Source organism: Monodelphis domestica, chromosome 4 (genome assembly GCF_027887165.1).
Source record: "Monodelphis domestica isolate mMonDom1 chromosome 4, mMonDom1.pri, whole genome shotgun sequence".
In the NCBI taxonomy this organism is placed as follows: Eukaryota; Metazoa; Chordata; class Mammalia; order Didelphimorphia; family Didelphidae; genus Monodelphis; species Monodelphis domestica.
Window position 1 is genome coordinate 1,004,094 of NC_077230.1, and position 13,877 is coordinate 1,017,970.

At 44.6% G+C, this 13,877-nt stretch overlaps 1 protein-coding gene across 6 annotated transcripts in view; it reads left to right on the top strand.

Moving 5' to 3' along the window:
* The first annotated feature begins 12,208 nt into the window (after window positions 1–12,208).
* Window positions 12,209–13,877, top strand: part of USP25 (ubiquitin specific peptidase 25) — a 177,341-nt gene continuing 175,672 nt past the window's right edge. For 3 of the 6 annotated variants that reach the window (XM_056797044.1, XM_056797046.1, XM_056797045.1), the window contains exon 1: window positions 12,209–13,017. In XM_056797044.1, the coding sequence (XP_056653022.1) occupies window positions 12,973–13,017 (45 nt within the window). In that variant the 5' untranslated portion in view covers window positions 12,209–12,972. The remainder of the gene's footprint in view (window positions 13,018–13,877) is intronic. The other 3 variants (XM_056797047.1, XM_056797049.1, XM_056797048.1) reach the window with 1 other exon arrangement.

Consider the following 13,877-nt stretch of genomic DNA (forward strand, 5'->3'; position numbering starts at 1 on the left):
GATGTGAAGAGGCAAAGTAAGAATCAAAGATCTTTCAGAAGAACTTGACAGGACAAAAAGAAATGCAGGAACACAACGCAGGAAACGAGAGAAAGAACTTCACAGAATTCTGACTATAGAAAATAAAAACCAACTGAAAGAATTCACAAACTGCCACCTGAGAAAAAACCAAGGCTAAACCCCCAAGACCCACAGGGCTCAAATTGAACAATTCAGTTCAGAGAAACAAATTCCACAAGTGATCAGGAGAGACCTTCCAAAATACGGAAGGAAATGCAGATAACAACAAAGGTGTTCTGTTCTGTACCTGCCAGAAAACAAAGAGGAATCCAATGATGCAGTCCAAAGAACAATGGAATTCAGGATGACCATCTTGCAACTCTGCCTTCACCATAAACAAACAATGGATGTTCCATTAGAAAGAGATGCTCGAAAAATTCTTAGGGGAAACATCAGAACTGAAGAGTTTATTTGCTTCTCAAATATCTCCAGCAGGAGAAGTGCAGGAATGGATAAATACAGTAGCCAAGAGTAGCAAGAGAAATCACATACTAGCTGAGAGAGGTTCTTAGGAGACTTTCCCTTCTCCACTTTCACAAGGAGACCGAGGTGAAGGTGCCGTCCAGTGGGAGTAACAGTGGAAACACGGGCCTGGGGTTTGGGGAACAGAATGGAGCAACATTCTGCTTAAAGGTCAATCCAAGTTTCTGTGAAAAGATAGTACAGCAAAGAAGTGACATGAAGGGGATGGGCAGAAAAGGAGCGGGCCAATAGAGAGAAGTAAGCCATGGGACCAAGACAAGTCCAGATCCAGCAAGGAGGAGCAGGGGACTCCTGTGGCTTCCGTAAGAGAACCTTCCGCGGAGTGGATGGAGAGCAGAGGAGAAGGGAGGAAGAAGGTGCTGCTTTGGTGACAGGAGGGGATTCCAACCATGAATGCCTTTATAGGCGAAGAGATGCTTAGTGAATGGAACCAGGGATGTTCCACTGCGTGTGAGTTGGAGGTTTTGGTGCTTGAAAAGTCCACTTATCTGACCCTGGAAAGGGTGGAATTAGAACTCCTAGAAGAGCTAGGCATGGATGCAGAAAGCCAATTCTGAGGCAAATTGTGGAGAGAACGTTGTAATTAGGAAAAGGCATAGAACAGTAGAGCAGTGGTGAGCTGTATAATTAGAGACATGTAAGGAGAGAAGCTCTACCTTGGCAGAGCATTCTCTTAAATATGCACTAATTGGCATTGTTCTGTGAAGGAGGTTCTATGAGAAAGGATAATGAAGGCAAACTCAACAAAGAAGTGGCCGAAACTGCCTAGAATGTGTAACGCTTAAAATTTAGGGGAGACGCAGGCAGGTAGAAATTAGTTTCTCTCTGCAAGGAGTATTATAATTTTTAGAGGTTTATTAGAGATTAAGGATTAAAGAAAATACAGGATAAGAAAAAACACGTGCCTAGGCCAGAGGCCTAGACAAGACCTCACCTACATTATGGAAAGAGCCACGTCTGCTCCAAAACGGAAGTCCAAAAGAGACCCAAAAACCTTTACCACCAGGTTAAATCCTTTCTCGATCTCGGCCCACCTCAGAATTCCCGTGAGATTACAAAGCATTTTGGGGAAGTGGAGCAAGGGCTTGTGGGGATTGAAGTCCAGAGTTCAAATCTCAATATTACAAATGGAAGTTTTGATTGCATGAGGACAGAGAGTAGTGAGAAACTAGGTAATTACAGAGCTTGTGAATCGGAGTGAAGCTCTGGAGTAAACAAAAAGAGAAGGTGGATAATGAAAATAGTGAGAGAAATACTCTTTGGAAAAGAACCAAAAAAAATTTTTTAAAGCAAGAGGAGTAGGTGAAGGAGAGGAGAGAAAAGGAATCTACTTGATGAAGAGGAAGAAAAAGGAAGAAAGAATTATATAATTATAAGGAACCAATAAGCAAATCCTATATGAAAAGAGATAAAGAACAAAAGGAAGGCCGCAGACAGGAAAGGAAGAGAACCAGTAAGACCACTTTTTAAAAAAGATTAAGGTAGAGTAAGTGAAAGAACAGTACTATATTTACAACAGAAGAAAAAACCTAACTTAAAAAATATTAATAACAGATGTAGGAAAACAAAACTAACTCTTACAGCTTTAAGTATGAATGGATTAAAAATCCAGTAAGTGACAGATTGGATAAAAAATCAAAACTCTATAATCTGTTGCTTACATGAAATATATTTTAAAAGGAAAAACACGCATATTTTTTAAACTGAGAGGACAAGAAAAAATTATTATGCATCAAAAGAATTTTAAAAATCAGTTCTATTCATGCTATCTGATGAAGCAAAGGCAAACATCCAAAAAGTAAAAAGTGATAAATGAGGAAACTACCTTATATTGAGAAGCTTATATTAAGAAGACAACAAATTAATATCAGCAATAAACTAATATGTTTCAAATACATGAGCATCCAAATTTAAAAAGGAAATATTATCTGAGCTACATGAAAACATAGACTCACACAGTAGTGACAGGGGACTTCAATATCCCTCTCTCAGTTTTGGATAAGTCTAACAGAAAGGCAAACAAAAAGGAAAATATAGAACTGAACAAATTTCTGGACATACTAAAGTTAAGACTCATAAATTCCCCTAAGTAGAACTGTAAAAAAAGTACATAATTCTTAGCATATTATGTATGGAACTTGTACAAAAGCTGACCATGTGTTAGACACACAGATATTGTCAACAAATTTAAAAAACAAAAATAGTTAATAACAATATCAATAGCAGTATTTGGGAGGATAGTTTAAAAAATGGAAACAAAGAAGTCCATCGGTTGAGAAATAATTAAACAAACACGTGAATGTAATGGAATATTATTAGTCTATAAGAAATAATGTGAAGGGGGTAGTGGTGGCAGCTGTGTAGCTCAATGAATTGAGATCCAGGCCCAGAGATGAGAGGTCCTGGGTTCAAGTCTGACCTCAGACACTTCCTGGGCAAGTCATTTAACCTCTATTGCCTATCCCTTACCACTCTTCTGCCTTGGAAACAATACATAGAATTAATTCTAAGGTGGGCAGTAAGAGGTTAAAAAGACAAGAAATTAAATGCCCTGATTAACCAAAGAAATAGAATACTTAAATAATCCCATCTCAGAAAAAGAAATTGAATAAGCCATCAATGGACTTCCTAAGAAAAATTCCCAGGGTCAGATTCACAAAGGAATTCTCCCAAGCATTTAAAGAAAAACAAACAAACAAACTTCAATGCTATATAGACTATTAAAAATATACAAAGTTTGAGTTTTATCAGATTCCTTTTATATGATAAATATGGTGCTAATACCTAAACCAATTCAAGCAAAAAAAAAAAGAGGGGAAAAAGAGGGAAAAAAGATAGACCAATTTCCCAAATGAATATTGGTGTAACAATTTTAAATAAAACATTAGCAAGGAGATTACAGTAATATATCACAAAGATATTCCTGTTTCCCACTATAAATTTTTTTTTAAAGATTGCTCCCTAAAAATACATGCCCCATTGACTTTTCAGTTTGGCCAAAGAATCTACTATCTAACTGACACTGACCATGCTTTAAGTCATTTAATACACATAAAAAACAAACATGCAAGACACATACGAAGATCTGATTGTCAGGAATAAGGAGGGAGTCCCACCATGTCTTCAGGTAATCTCATCAGACAGCTCACCTTAGATGGATAAAATCTCTATTTGGACTAAAAAAATTGTGGGGAAGTTTCTGTAAGAGTAAGATTAAAATGTGGGGAGCACTCCCTTGTGGTTTACCAGCTATGATGATTAAACATTCTGAGAGACTAGGTTCTGAGTAAGAAAATCAATTTATTGATCAGGTTGGCTAAAACCAAAAAATTAATTGGTCAGTAATCTCTCTTAGTCATCAATTACCAAGATATTTATTATCTCAAGTTATTAAATACAATCCCTCCTCCTAGACAGTCTAAAACATCCCTAACTGGTTAATACTTAATGGGGAGCTTAATCATTTACAGTCCCTCCCTAATTCCTAGATGATGATCAAAAATCTCATACCCTATTTTAGGATTCTAATATCTACATAAAGAAACCAGGCTTTGCTCGTTTAAGAGTGACACTGTCCAATTCTTTTCAATGAGACGACCAAGGATGATGTCCTGCTTCCCACAGACATATTTGGCTTAAACTAGTTCTTGTTTGCTGAGCAAGATCAAGTTCACAATCTTAATTTCAATCATCCCAACTTAGAAGTTGCTTTGGGTAGGGAACATGAAAGCATTCTTTTGGATTACTAGGAACAAAGAAATGAGGAAAGTCTTTGAAAATGAGCCTCAAGTACAAAATTGTACAAAGCATTACTTGGAAATAACATCACATTAGAAATAAATCTTCTCAGGGAGTATCCACAATTTGGAGGAAGGAGGGAGGCGGAAGAGAGAGACAGGGGCAGAGACAGAGGGATTGTTCCCCAGTGTCAAATGCAGCAAATAGTTGAGAAGTTTGAGGACTGAGAAAAGATCATTGGAGTTAGCCATTAAGATACCACTAATAATGTTGGAGAGAGTAGTGTCAGTTAAGTGAGGAAGTAAAAGGCACATTTTGTAGGGTTAGTTTTCCAAGGAGTTTGGCTGAGAAGGGGAAGATATAGAATATCTTAAGGGGCAACTAGAGTCTAGTGAAGGTTTTGTTGTTTTGTTTTTTTACACCCTTACCTTCCATCTTGGAGTCAATACTGTGTGTTGGTTCCAAGGCAGAAGAGTGGTAAGGGCTAGGCAATGGGGGTCAAGTGACTGGCCCAGGGTCACACAGCTGGGAAGTGTCTGAGGCCAGATTTGAACCGAGGACCTCCTGTGCTCTCCATCCTCTGAGCTACCCAGTTACCCCCTTGTTTTGTTTTGTTTTAAGGATGTAGATCTGGATCTGTTTGAAGGTAATAGGGAAAGAACCAATCGATATGAAGGAGCTGAAGTTTTTTAGAAAGGAGGGTGTGTGGAAACTGCTGGATAAGATGGGATGGGGATTAAGTATATGTATAGAGGAGTTGGCTTTTGCAGAGATGTATGTCTGACAAAGATTTTAGAAATGGAGGAGATACTGGGAGGTAATATCAACAAGTTTTGAGATGAAGAGAAAAGGAAAAGAGGGAGTTCACATTCAAGGCTCTCAATTCTGTCAGTTAAGTCTTTGACAAAAGAAGTATGGGTGAAGAAGGATATATGAGAAACATGATAAAGAGAAAATTTTAATAGCTTCATTGGAGATTGAGATCGAAACCAGAATGAACGAAGACTGCCTTGCTGCTGTGAGGGCCAAGTTAATTCTGGATAACATGAATTTGTAATTTACTCTGTCAGCATATTTTACCCTGTAAGACTTCTGTTGCCCTAGTGAGCACACACAGAGGAATCAGATTGTGAGAGTTATCTAAGACTAAGATTTGACCATCACTTCCTGGCAAACAGAGGAAGAAGAAATGGAAGCAATATCAGATTTTATATTTGGGGGCTCAAAGATTACTGCAAGTAGTGACTGCAACCAAGAAATCAAAAGACACTCCTTGGAAGGAAAGTCATGGCAAATCTGGACAGCATACTAAAAAGCAGAGACATCAATTTGTTGACAAAGGTTCAGTAGAAATGTTCAGCTGTGAAAGTTGGGACTATGAAGAAAGCTGAACACTCCAGAATTGATCATTTTGAATTGTGGTACTGGAGAAGACTTTTGAGAATCCCCTGGCCAGCAAGGAGACAAATCAGTCAATACATAAAGACATGAATTCAGACTATTCTTTGGAAGGACAAATACTGAAGCTGAAACTTCAATACTTGGGCCACCTAACGAGGAGACAGGACCTATTGGAAAAGCCCCTGAGGTTGGGAAAGATTGAAGGCAAAAGGAAAAGAGGAAGGCAAAGGAGATGGATAGATAGCATCATGAAAACAATCAATATGATCTTCTGGGAGTTGGTGGTGGTTGGTCTTTGGTTGGTTGTTGAGGGTTGGTCTTCTGGGAGTTTGAAAGAGACACACTTGGAGGGGAGCCTGCTGGAGTTGAGGCTGATGAAAGAATCTGCTGACTGAACTGACATAGTGAGTGTAAAGGCTGACTTCCTTCCTTGCCCTTTCTGGAGGCGTGAGCCTCTGGGAAAGTCCCATCGTCTTAAGACTCTTTTCCCCTAGATGGGACCTTTGGATTGGTACCTGGCTCAGAGGAAGCCAGAGCTCTCTCTCTCTCTCTCTCTCTCTCTCTCTCTCTCTCTCTCTCTCTCTCTCTCTCTCTCTCTCTCTCTCTCTCTCTCTCCTCTCTCTCTCTCTCCCTCTCCCTCTCTCTGTCTCTCCCTTCTCCCTCTCTGTCTCTCTTCTCTCTCTCTCTCTCTCTCTCTCTCTTTCTCTCTCTCTCTCTTTCTCTTCTTTAATATCTTCCCTATATTGTAAAATAAACTACCATAAATTCCATTTTACTTTAGTAATTCATTTTTGGGATTTAGAAATTTAATCCCTAATGACCAATCAAATATTCAGTCCAACCATAAATTTAACAATCTTTGGGAGATAGTGGAGGCCTTGAAGGGCCTGGTATGCTATGGCTCACAGGGCCACGACTGAATGACTGAACAAGAACACAGGTTTGGTGAGAAATGAGTAGTAATAGAACAAAGTGGCAAGAAATTTGATGGAAGACGACAATGTAGAGTTGAAACGTATCAGTGACTTAAGATCAGAAGAGCTGTGGATGGATTAGAGGTCTTAATGAAGGCAACAAATAGACTTAGGGAGAGTGAAGCATAAGGAGAGGCAAAATAATAGGCAGTTGTAATGAGACAGGAGAACATTAGAGAGTTTCTGATTAGGGAAATGGAATACTTATGGATAATGGTGAAATCCTTGTGACTAAGGTGGCATGAAAGAGCCATGAGATTTATCCATTTGTCTCAGGATTTAAGGAGGCTAAGGATATTCAGTGTTAATGGATCTATATAGGCATTTCTCAACATTCGTCCATTTAACTTTTGACTTCAAGAATTTGAGTCATTCTCTTAGTAACTTAATTTTAACTTTCACATTGGGAACCATAGATACATAGGAGAGACTATTCCCAGTAGAGAACAAAAATGAGAGGTGCAACACACAAATTTATATCTGGGAAAAAAAGAGGAAAGTGTTCATAAATGTAAATGAATCTACTTTAGAAAGTAATACAGTAACCTCTCAAGTGTGTGATGAGGGAATTGAAAGAAATGGAAAAGTGCTTGTTTATGGGTAAATGAGAATGGTGGCCAGTCTCACCTCTCACCAATGTTGGATGGGCCGAGTGCGCATCCTCACCCCATGTTGCTGGGCTCCCAAATACCACCAGGTCTCATGGGGCTCCCTGGCTTCAGTTCAAGGGCTCCTTTGAAAAATCAGTCCAGGAGCCAAATGGGAAATTAGGGATAGTAGATGGTCTCCCCCCCTTTAGATGTTTTCTTTCCCTTTTTAACCTAGTTCTTCTGACACTGCTGCTTCAGCCCTTCTTCCTTCCATTAAGCACCGCCCTGCTTTTTAGGAGCTATTTCATGGTTACTGTGTTAGGAAAGTGCATATTATCAGAATTCATGTTTTGTGATGAAGAATTGTGTATTTTCAGTTAATGTCAGCAAGATGATACTTTTCTGTGGTTACCAGAAACCTGTATCTCATAGATTCAATGCATCAACATTTTTGTGTTTTTTTAAACTTTCAGGCCATTTTCTTTCTCTTGTAGACTTTGTTCCATTCAAGTTCCTAGGTAGCTCTTTCCCTCCCTCCCTGTCCTATACTAAATAAAGTATCATTGGAGAAAAAAATGTATATGAATCCATAAAAATGTCTTGCACGTTTCTATTTATCAGTTCTCTGGAGGTGGACATTCACAATTATTCATATACGTATATATGTGTACCTATAAACTGTTCTCTTGCTTCTGCTCATCCTAGTCATAATTTCATGCAGGTCTTCCAGGTTTTTTATTTTTTCTAGATTCCATGTTAATTACATCATAACATTCTTTTTTTTTTTAATTTTACAATCCATGTTCTTTCCCACTTGTCCTCCCTCCCCAAGACGGCAGGTAACATAAAGTTGTACATATAGGATGCTGTAATGCATATTTCCCTTACTCTAGAGAAAAATTCATGGATGAAATAAAGTGAAGAATGGTATATATTTCAATCTGCTCCTTCGGTGGTGGTGGACATCCTTTTGTTTTTTGCCTGGGGTCCCTTGGAATTGTCCTGGATCCTGGTTTTGTTCATGACAGTTGTCATTCACAGTTGAGCATCCTATGATAGTTACTTTGTACAACATTCTCCTGGTTCTGCTCCCATGTTTTCTATTTTGTTATTTAAAAGTCTTATCTTCTATCTTGGAATCAAAACTGTATATTAGTTCCCAAGACAGAAAAGTAGCAAGGGCTAGGCAAAAGAGGTTAAATGACTTACTTCAGTCTCTGAGACCAGATTTGAATCCAGGATCTCTAGCCTGGGCTCTTAATCTACTAAGCCTCCTCCTACCCCTAGCTCCCACCTGAAATAAAAAATATGTTTATCATTTCTAATGGCATCATCATCATATGCCTCAACTGATGGGCATCCCCTCAATTTTCAGTTCTTTGCCATTACACAAAACTGATATAAATATTTTAGAGCATAGAGGTTCTTTTCCTTTTCCCCTGATCACCTTAAGAAACAGGCCTAATAATGGTATCGCTGGGTCAGAATTTAATAACTCTTGGGGCATAATTCCAAATAGGTCACCAAGATGCTTAGATCAGTTCACAGTGCCACCAAAGCATATAGTCTCCAACATGTCATTTTGCCTTTTTATCATTTTAGTCAATCTGAAAGGTTGGAGATATCTCAGTTGTTTTGATTTACATTTCTCTAGTCAGTAGCATTTTAGAGCATTTTTTCATGACTATAGGTAGCTTTGATTTCTTCATCCAAAAATTTTATATTTTTTGATCATTTATCAATTGGGGAATGGCTTCTATTCTTATAAATTTGACAAAGTTGTTTCTATATTTTAGATATGAGACCTCTGTGCTATTCCCTACCCCATCCCCAAGTTTCTGCTTTTCTACTCATCTTTGCCACATTAGTTTTATTTATAAAAATTTAATTTGATGGGATCAAAATTATCCATTATACATCACAATGCTATCTCAAATAGCTTTGATAATTATTGCTTTATAAATTTAAAATGTCATTTCATAGATATGATTATAGGTTTTTCTGAGTCAATATTGCAGCCAGAGGAATCTTTCTGTCGTTCTAAGCATGACACCAGTGCTTTTGATCATATTTTGATTTGTAGGACGGTGGGGACAGCCAGAGACCTCCACTGAGCAAGGCTCTGGAAAGTCTAAAGACACCCATCAGCAAAGCTCTGGAGGTAGCCATGGCTCAGCTAAAGTTAGACATGTAGCCCGAGGCTTCAAACCCCTCCTCTTCCACCCCTCTCCCAATAACTGAATGCTCTTCCCCAAGCTCCTGATGCAAGCATTCTCTGGGAATCTGGGTTAGATGGCGCCCTGTTGACTTGTGGTCCTATAGAAAACTCTGTCTAGATTTGGTGATGTCAGCTAAATCCATTGCAGCCAACTTGTCGATCTTGACCGTCCTTGGGGATGTGAGAGGCTAGCCTAATCTCTCAGCCTGTTCCAATGTCTTTAGGAAGTGGAAGCTGGGATCAATCAACTTTGCCATGATTTGCTACCAGCTTGTCTCTGGCCCTCTTGATCCCCAAACCTATTACTCATCTCTCCCACCCCATCTTGGGGACCCACAATAGTCTTCGTGGACTACGTGCCAGTATGGATCGGTGGGGATGGAACTTGTTTTCAGGTCTCCTCCTACTGGTGTCTATTCTGTGTACAATCCAGAGAGAAGGTGGGGAAAAACAAGTCTGGGCTCTCTGAGGAACATCTGAGTAGGAGATTGCAAATCAGCAGCGGGGGGAGCCCGGGCTAGGGTCTGGGGGTGTAACATCCCCAAAGAATGGCTGCTCCTAAGCCATACCCTATTGTAAGACCTTTTGGATCCCTGTATAACAGGGGCGATCAGAGATCACAGATACGGAACCAACCAGTAAAAAACAACAGCAAGTGCAGCTTTATTCAAAAGGCAACAGAAACTTGGAAGCATTCCTTCAGTGGACAAAATGACCGATTGAGCTGCTGCTTAATTCTTTTCTGTTATTCCGATGGGAGACAAACTTTCAAGAACTACACGTTAGTCATAAGTATGTCCTTTCCATTTAAACTGCTTTCTTACCCTCTCCATCTGCACTGGATGTCCAGCTTTTAAAGACTGGCCCATATTCTCCGTGAACACCATCTAGAACACTCCACTCCCTAAGATGGAGCATTGTGACCTCATACAAAATTCTCTCCTTTGAATCGCAACCTCGTTGGATGGAAAAAATGAGAGGAAATAAGGCTGGTTTGAACCCAGATCAGAGCCACAATTTCTTTCTCTGCAATAAGTTTTAGAATTTGTAATCAAGGGTCCGATGGACTACAGAGTCTATACAATAAGTTTGGGGATCTGGAAGTACCAACCCTTCTCCACAAAAAACACTTTAGGATCGTTTCTATCCATTGTTTTTAACTGTTAATTTAGGTAAAACGTTAAAACGATTTTACTATTTCACATCTCACTTCCAACGTTTGTGTTTCTGTTCTGCTCTCATTGGGTCTAAGTGAGCCCGGCTTCCACCAGACTGAAGGGTGTCTATTCCTGCTAGCAGGCTGTGCTCACCCCTAAGTATGTGGGCTGTAGCATCCCAGTTTGGGTGAAGAATTCAGGCGGAAGTGGTAGAAGACAAAGGCAGTAACGGCTAGGAGGTGCCTTATTTGTGAATGGCTTAATGTTGCACATTCTCTAGTCTGGGAATTGGGAGAGCCGTGGCTCGAGGTATCGCGGTATCGCTAGTCCGTGCTCTCCAAGCTTCCCTAATTTTTCAAAGCGAGAGCGCTGATGGATAACTTTACTAGCACCTCCCAAGATAAAAATGAGGAAGAGAGAGACGCGATGACGGGAACTAGCATTCGTTTCTCACTGCATGAGTCTGTTCTCCATTCGGGAGCCCTGCTTCTCCCCGAAGGTCAAAGCGAGGCATTGTGACTCGTAATGGATGAACAGAGACCCATTGGGGGCGGACTACTTGGTGGGAAGACAGGGGGTGGCCTAGGTGTGCCCCGAATGACGTTGGACGGGTCACTGGAGTCCCCTCGGGAGTACTGCCATGTGCAACGCACATTCAGAGATACCCCCCAAAGCCCGTTCGGTGTGAGCTAGTTCCGACCCAATCGACAGGCTTGTCTGGATAGCTCGGACGGGCTCTAAAGTGCCTTTACAATCTCAGTACAGTCTTGGCACAAATCCACCGCAAAGTTACGTCAATATGATCCCGGCAGAACTCGGAATCATAAACAGCCTTCCTGAAGTTCACACTTGGCCCCCGGATAAGCCGATCACCTTTCCGTAGAGACTCAGACTTATTAGCTGAAGTTGCATTCCTACACGCATAGTTTGTGCTCAGGTCGCTTCCCCGCCAGTCTGACAAGCTAAAGCCCTTTCTGACAGCCAGAAGTTTCTCCCTTCAGCTTGGCGCCCCGCCCCGCCCCTCCCCCCTCTGCATGGTGAACCACATGTGCAGACGGAAGGATTGAAAATCCGGAGCCCAGTTTGACAGCCTGGAAGGCAGAGCCGAGTTACGGCTTCGTTTCGGGCTGGAACCCCCCCCCCCCCCAGCTTTAGAGAACGAAGGTCTCATATCCCGAAAGAGCGCCCCAGCTGGGCAGGGACTGATGGCCAAAGGCAGTCTGGGGGACTCCCAGTGAAGCGGAAGGGCTAGAAACAGATTCCCTGGTCCTTCCCGGGAGACACACTAGAGTCTGCCTGGTCCTTTCTTCGGGTGAATTCCTAGAAAGAAGGGCCGAATGCAGGAAGTTTGGCTCCCACAGACGGCTCCAGGGAAAAGGACAGGAGAAAACTGGATTCGGGCGCGGCCGTCCCTGTCCTAGGGGAATGGGGGGCGGTCCTCCCCGGGCCCAACGCCTGGAAGATGGGGTCCCAACAAGACTTCCCTCCCCTTTCCGCGAGGAAAGAGATCTGTCCTTCCGTCTAGGGGCTGCAGGGAGGGGGCGGGGGGGGGGTGGGGGAGGCAAGGAGAAAGGGACGGGTCACTCCTCCTCTGGCCGCCTGGGACGCAGGGTGTGTCCGGAGGGGCTGCGGCAGCCTCCACAGTCACAATGTGAGCTCCGAGGGCGGAGGTTGGGGGAAGAGGGAAGCGGGACCGCCCGCGCTCCTTCGGGAGGAAGGCTGTCCAGCCTCAGGAGAGGAGGAGGAAGAGAAAGAAGAGAAGAGGGAGCCTGGCCCGGCGGAAAGGAGAGCGGCAGTGACGGCAGTTACGGGAGGGGAGGGGCAGGAGGAGCCGAGGGGAGGACAGCGCCATTCCGGACCCGGCCACTCCCTCGTTTCAGTCCGTCTACCCCTCGGTTCCCTCCCTCCCTCTCCGTCTCCCGGAGCTCGGCTCTGCCCAGGGAGTGACGGGCTTCCGCTCTGCCGCCGTCCGCCGCGGCGTCTTGGGTTTCTGAGTTCCTGCTCGCTCGCTTCTCCTTCCACCTTCCTTTCTTTCCCATGGCCCCCCGTAGGGGCGCCCCAGGCGTGCTGCGCTGAGGCCAGGACCGCCCTCTAGCCCCCTCCTCCCCTTGGCCCGGCTCTTCCTCCCTCCCTCCCCGGCCCCAGGTCTCCAGGAACCGTTTTCATCCTCTGCCCGCAATCCTCACCCGGGGCCTGGCCAAGCTGTCCTCGGGGGGAAGGGGAAAAGGAAGAGGGGAGAGGAGAAAGGAGGAGACATCGAGAGCCTGCAAACGAGAGCCAGGCAACCGCGGGGGGCAAGAGGACGAGGAGGACGAGGAGCCGCCACCGCCGCCGCCGCCGCCGCGGGGGCCATGACCGTGGAGCAGAATGTGCTGCAGCAAAGCACCTCCCAGAAGGTAACTCACTCGGGTCGTCCCGGCGGGCGCGCCCCCGTCCCTGTGCGCCACGCTCACGTTTGTTGACTTAGTCTGCTCTCCCCTCCCCTCCCCCGCTCGCTCTTCTCTCCCGACCCGCGGCCTCGGCCGTTCTCCGCCTCCGTCTCCTTCCTTTCTCGTCCCCTTCCCCACCTCTTGGCTCCCCGAACCCCGGGGTCGGGCCACTCCTTTACCCAGAATTTAGGAAGTGCCAGTCATAGGCCCGACGCGGCCGAATGGGACAAACTCCTCCCTCCGCCGCTCGGAGCCTCGGCCTGCCTGGCTCTCGGCTGGCTCCGTGCGCGTCCTCCGCGTTCCCTGGCTGGACTTGTTGACTTCCGGGGCCTGAGGCTGGCCGAAGGGAAATGGGGCCGGAGCGGGGCCGGGGCCGGGGCCGGGCGGGAGCCTGGCGGGAGCGGGGCCGGAGCGGGGCCGGAGCGGGGCCGGAGCTGGGCGGGAGCCGAGGGCCCTTCGGCTTCGGGGTGGCGGCGTGGTTTGTTTGGTCCTTCGGCCCCGGAGCTGGTTTTGCAGCCCTTCTCTTCCGGCCTCCGCGCGGCAGTTTGGCTTGTCTGTGGGGAACCACCGGGAGGGGTGGGGGCGGTCCCCGAGCTGTGCGGCGTTCGGCCTGCATTCCTGCCCCGTGACTAAAAAAAGGGAAGGAGGGACGAGCAGTTCCCCGTACTTCATGCGTCTGACCTGGGCTGTAGGGTTAGGGATAGCCGGCTCTGGCAGGCACGTAGGCAGACCCTAGGCGGGGAGATTTGTGGTCCTTTTGCGGACTGGCAGCTCGACGCTGTGCCTGGAGAAAAGAGCGTCCCGGGCCGAGCTCCTGCGGGAGAGAC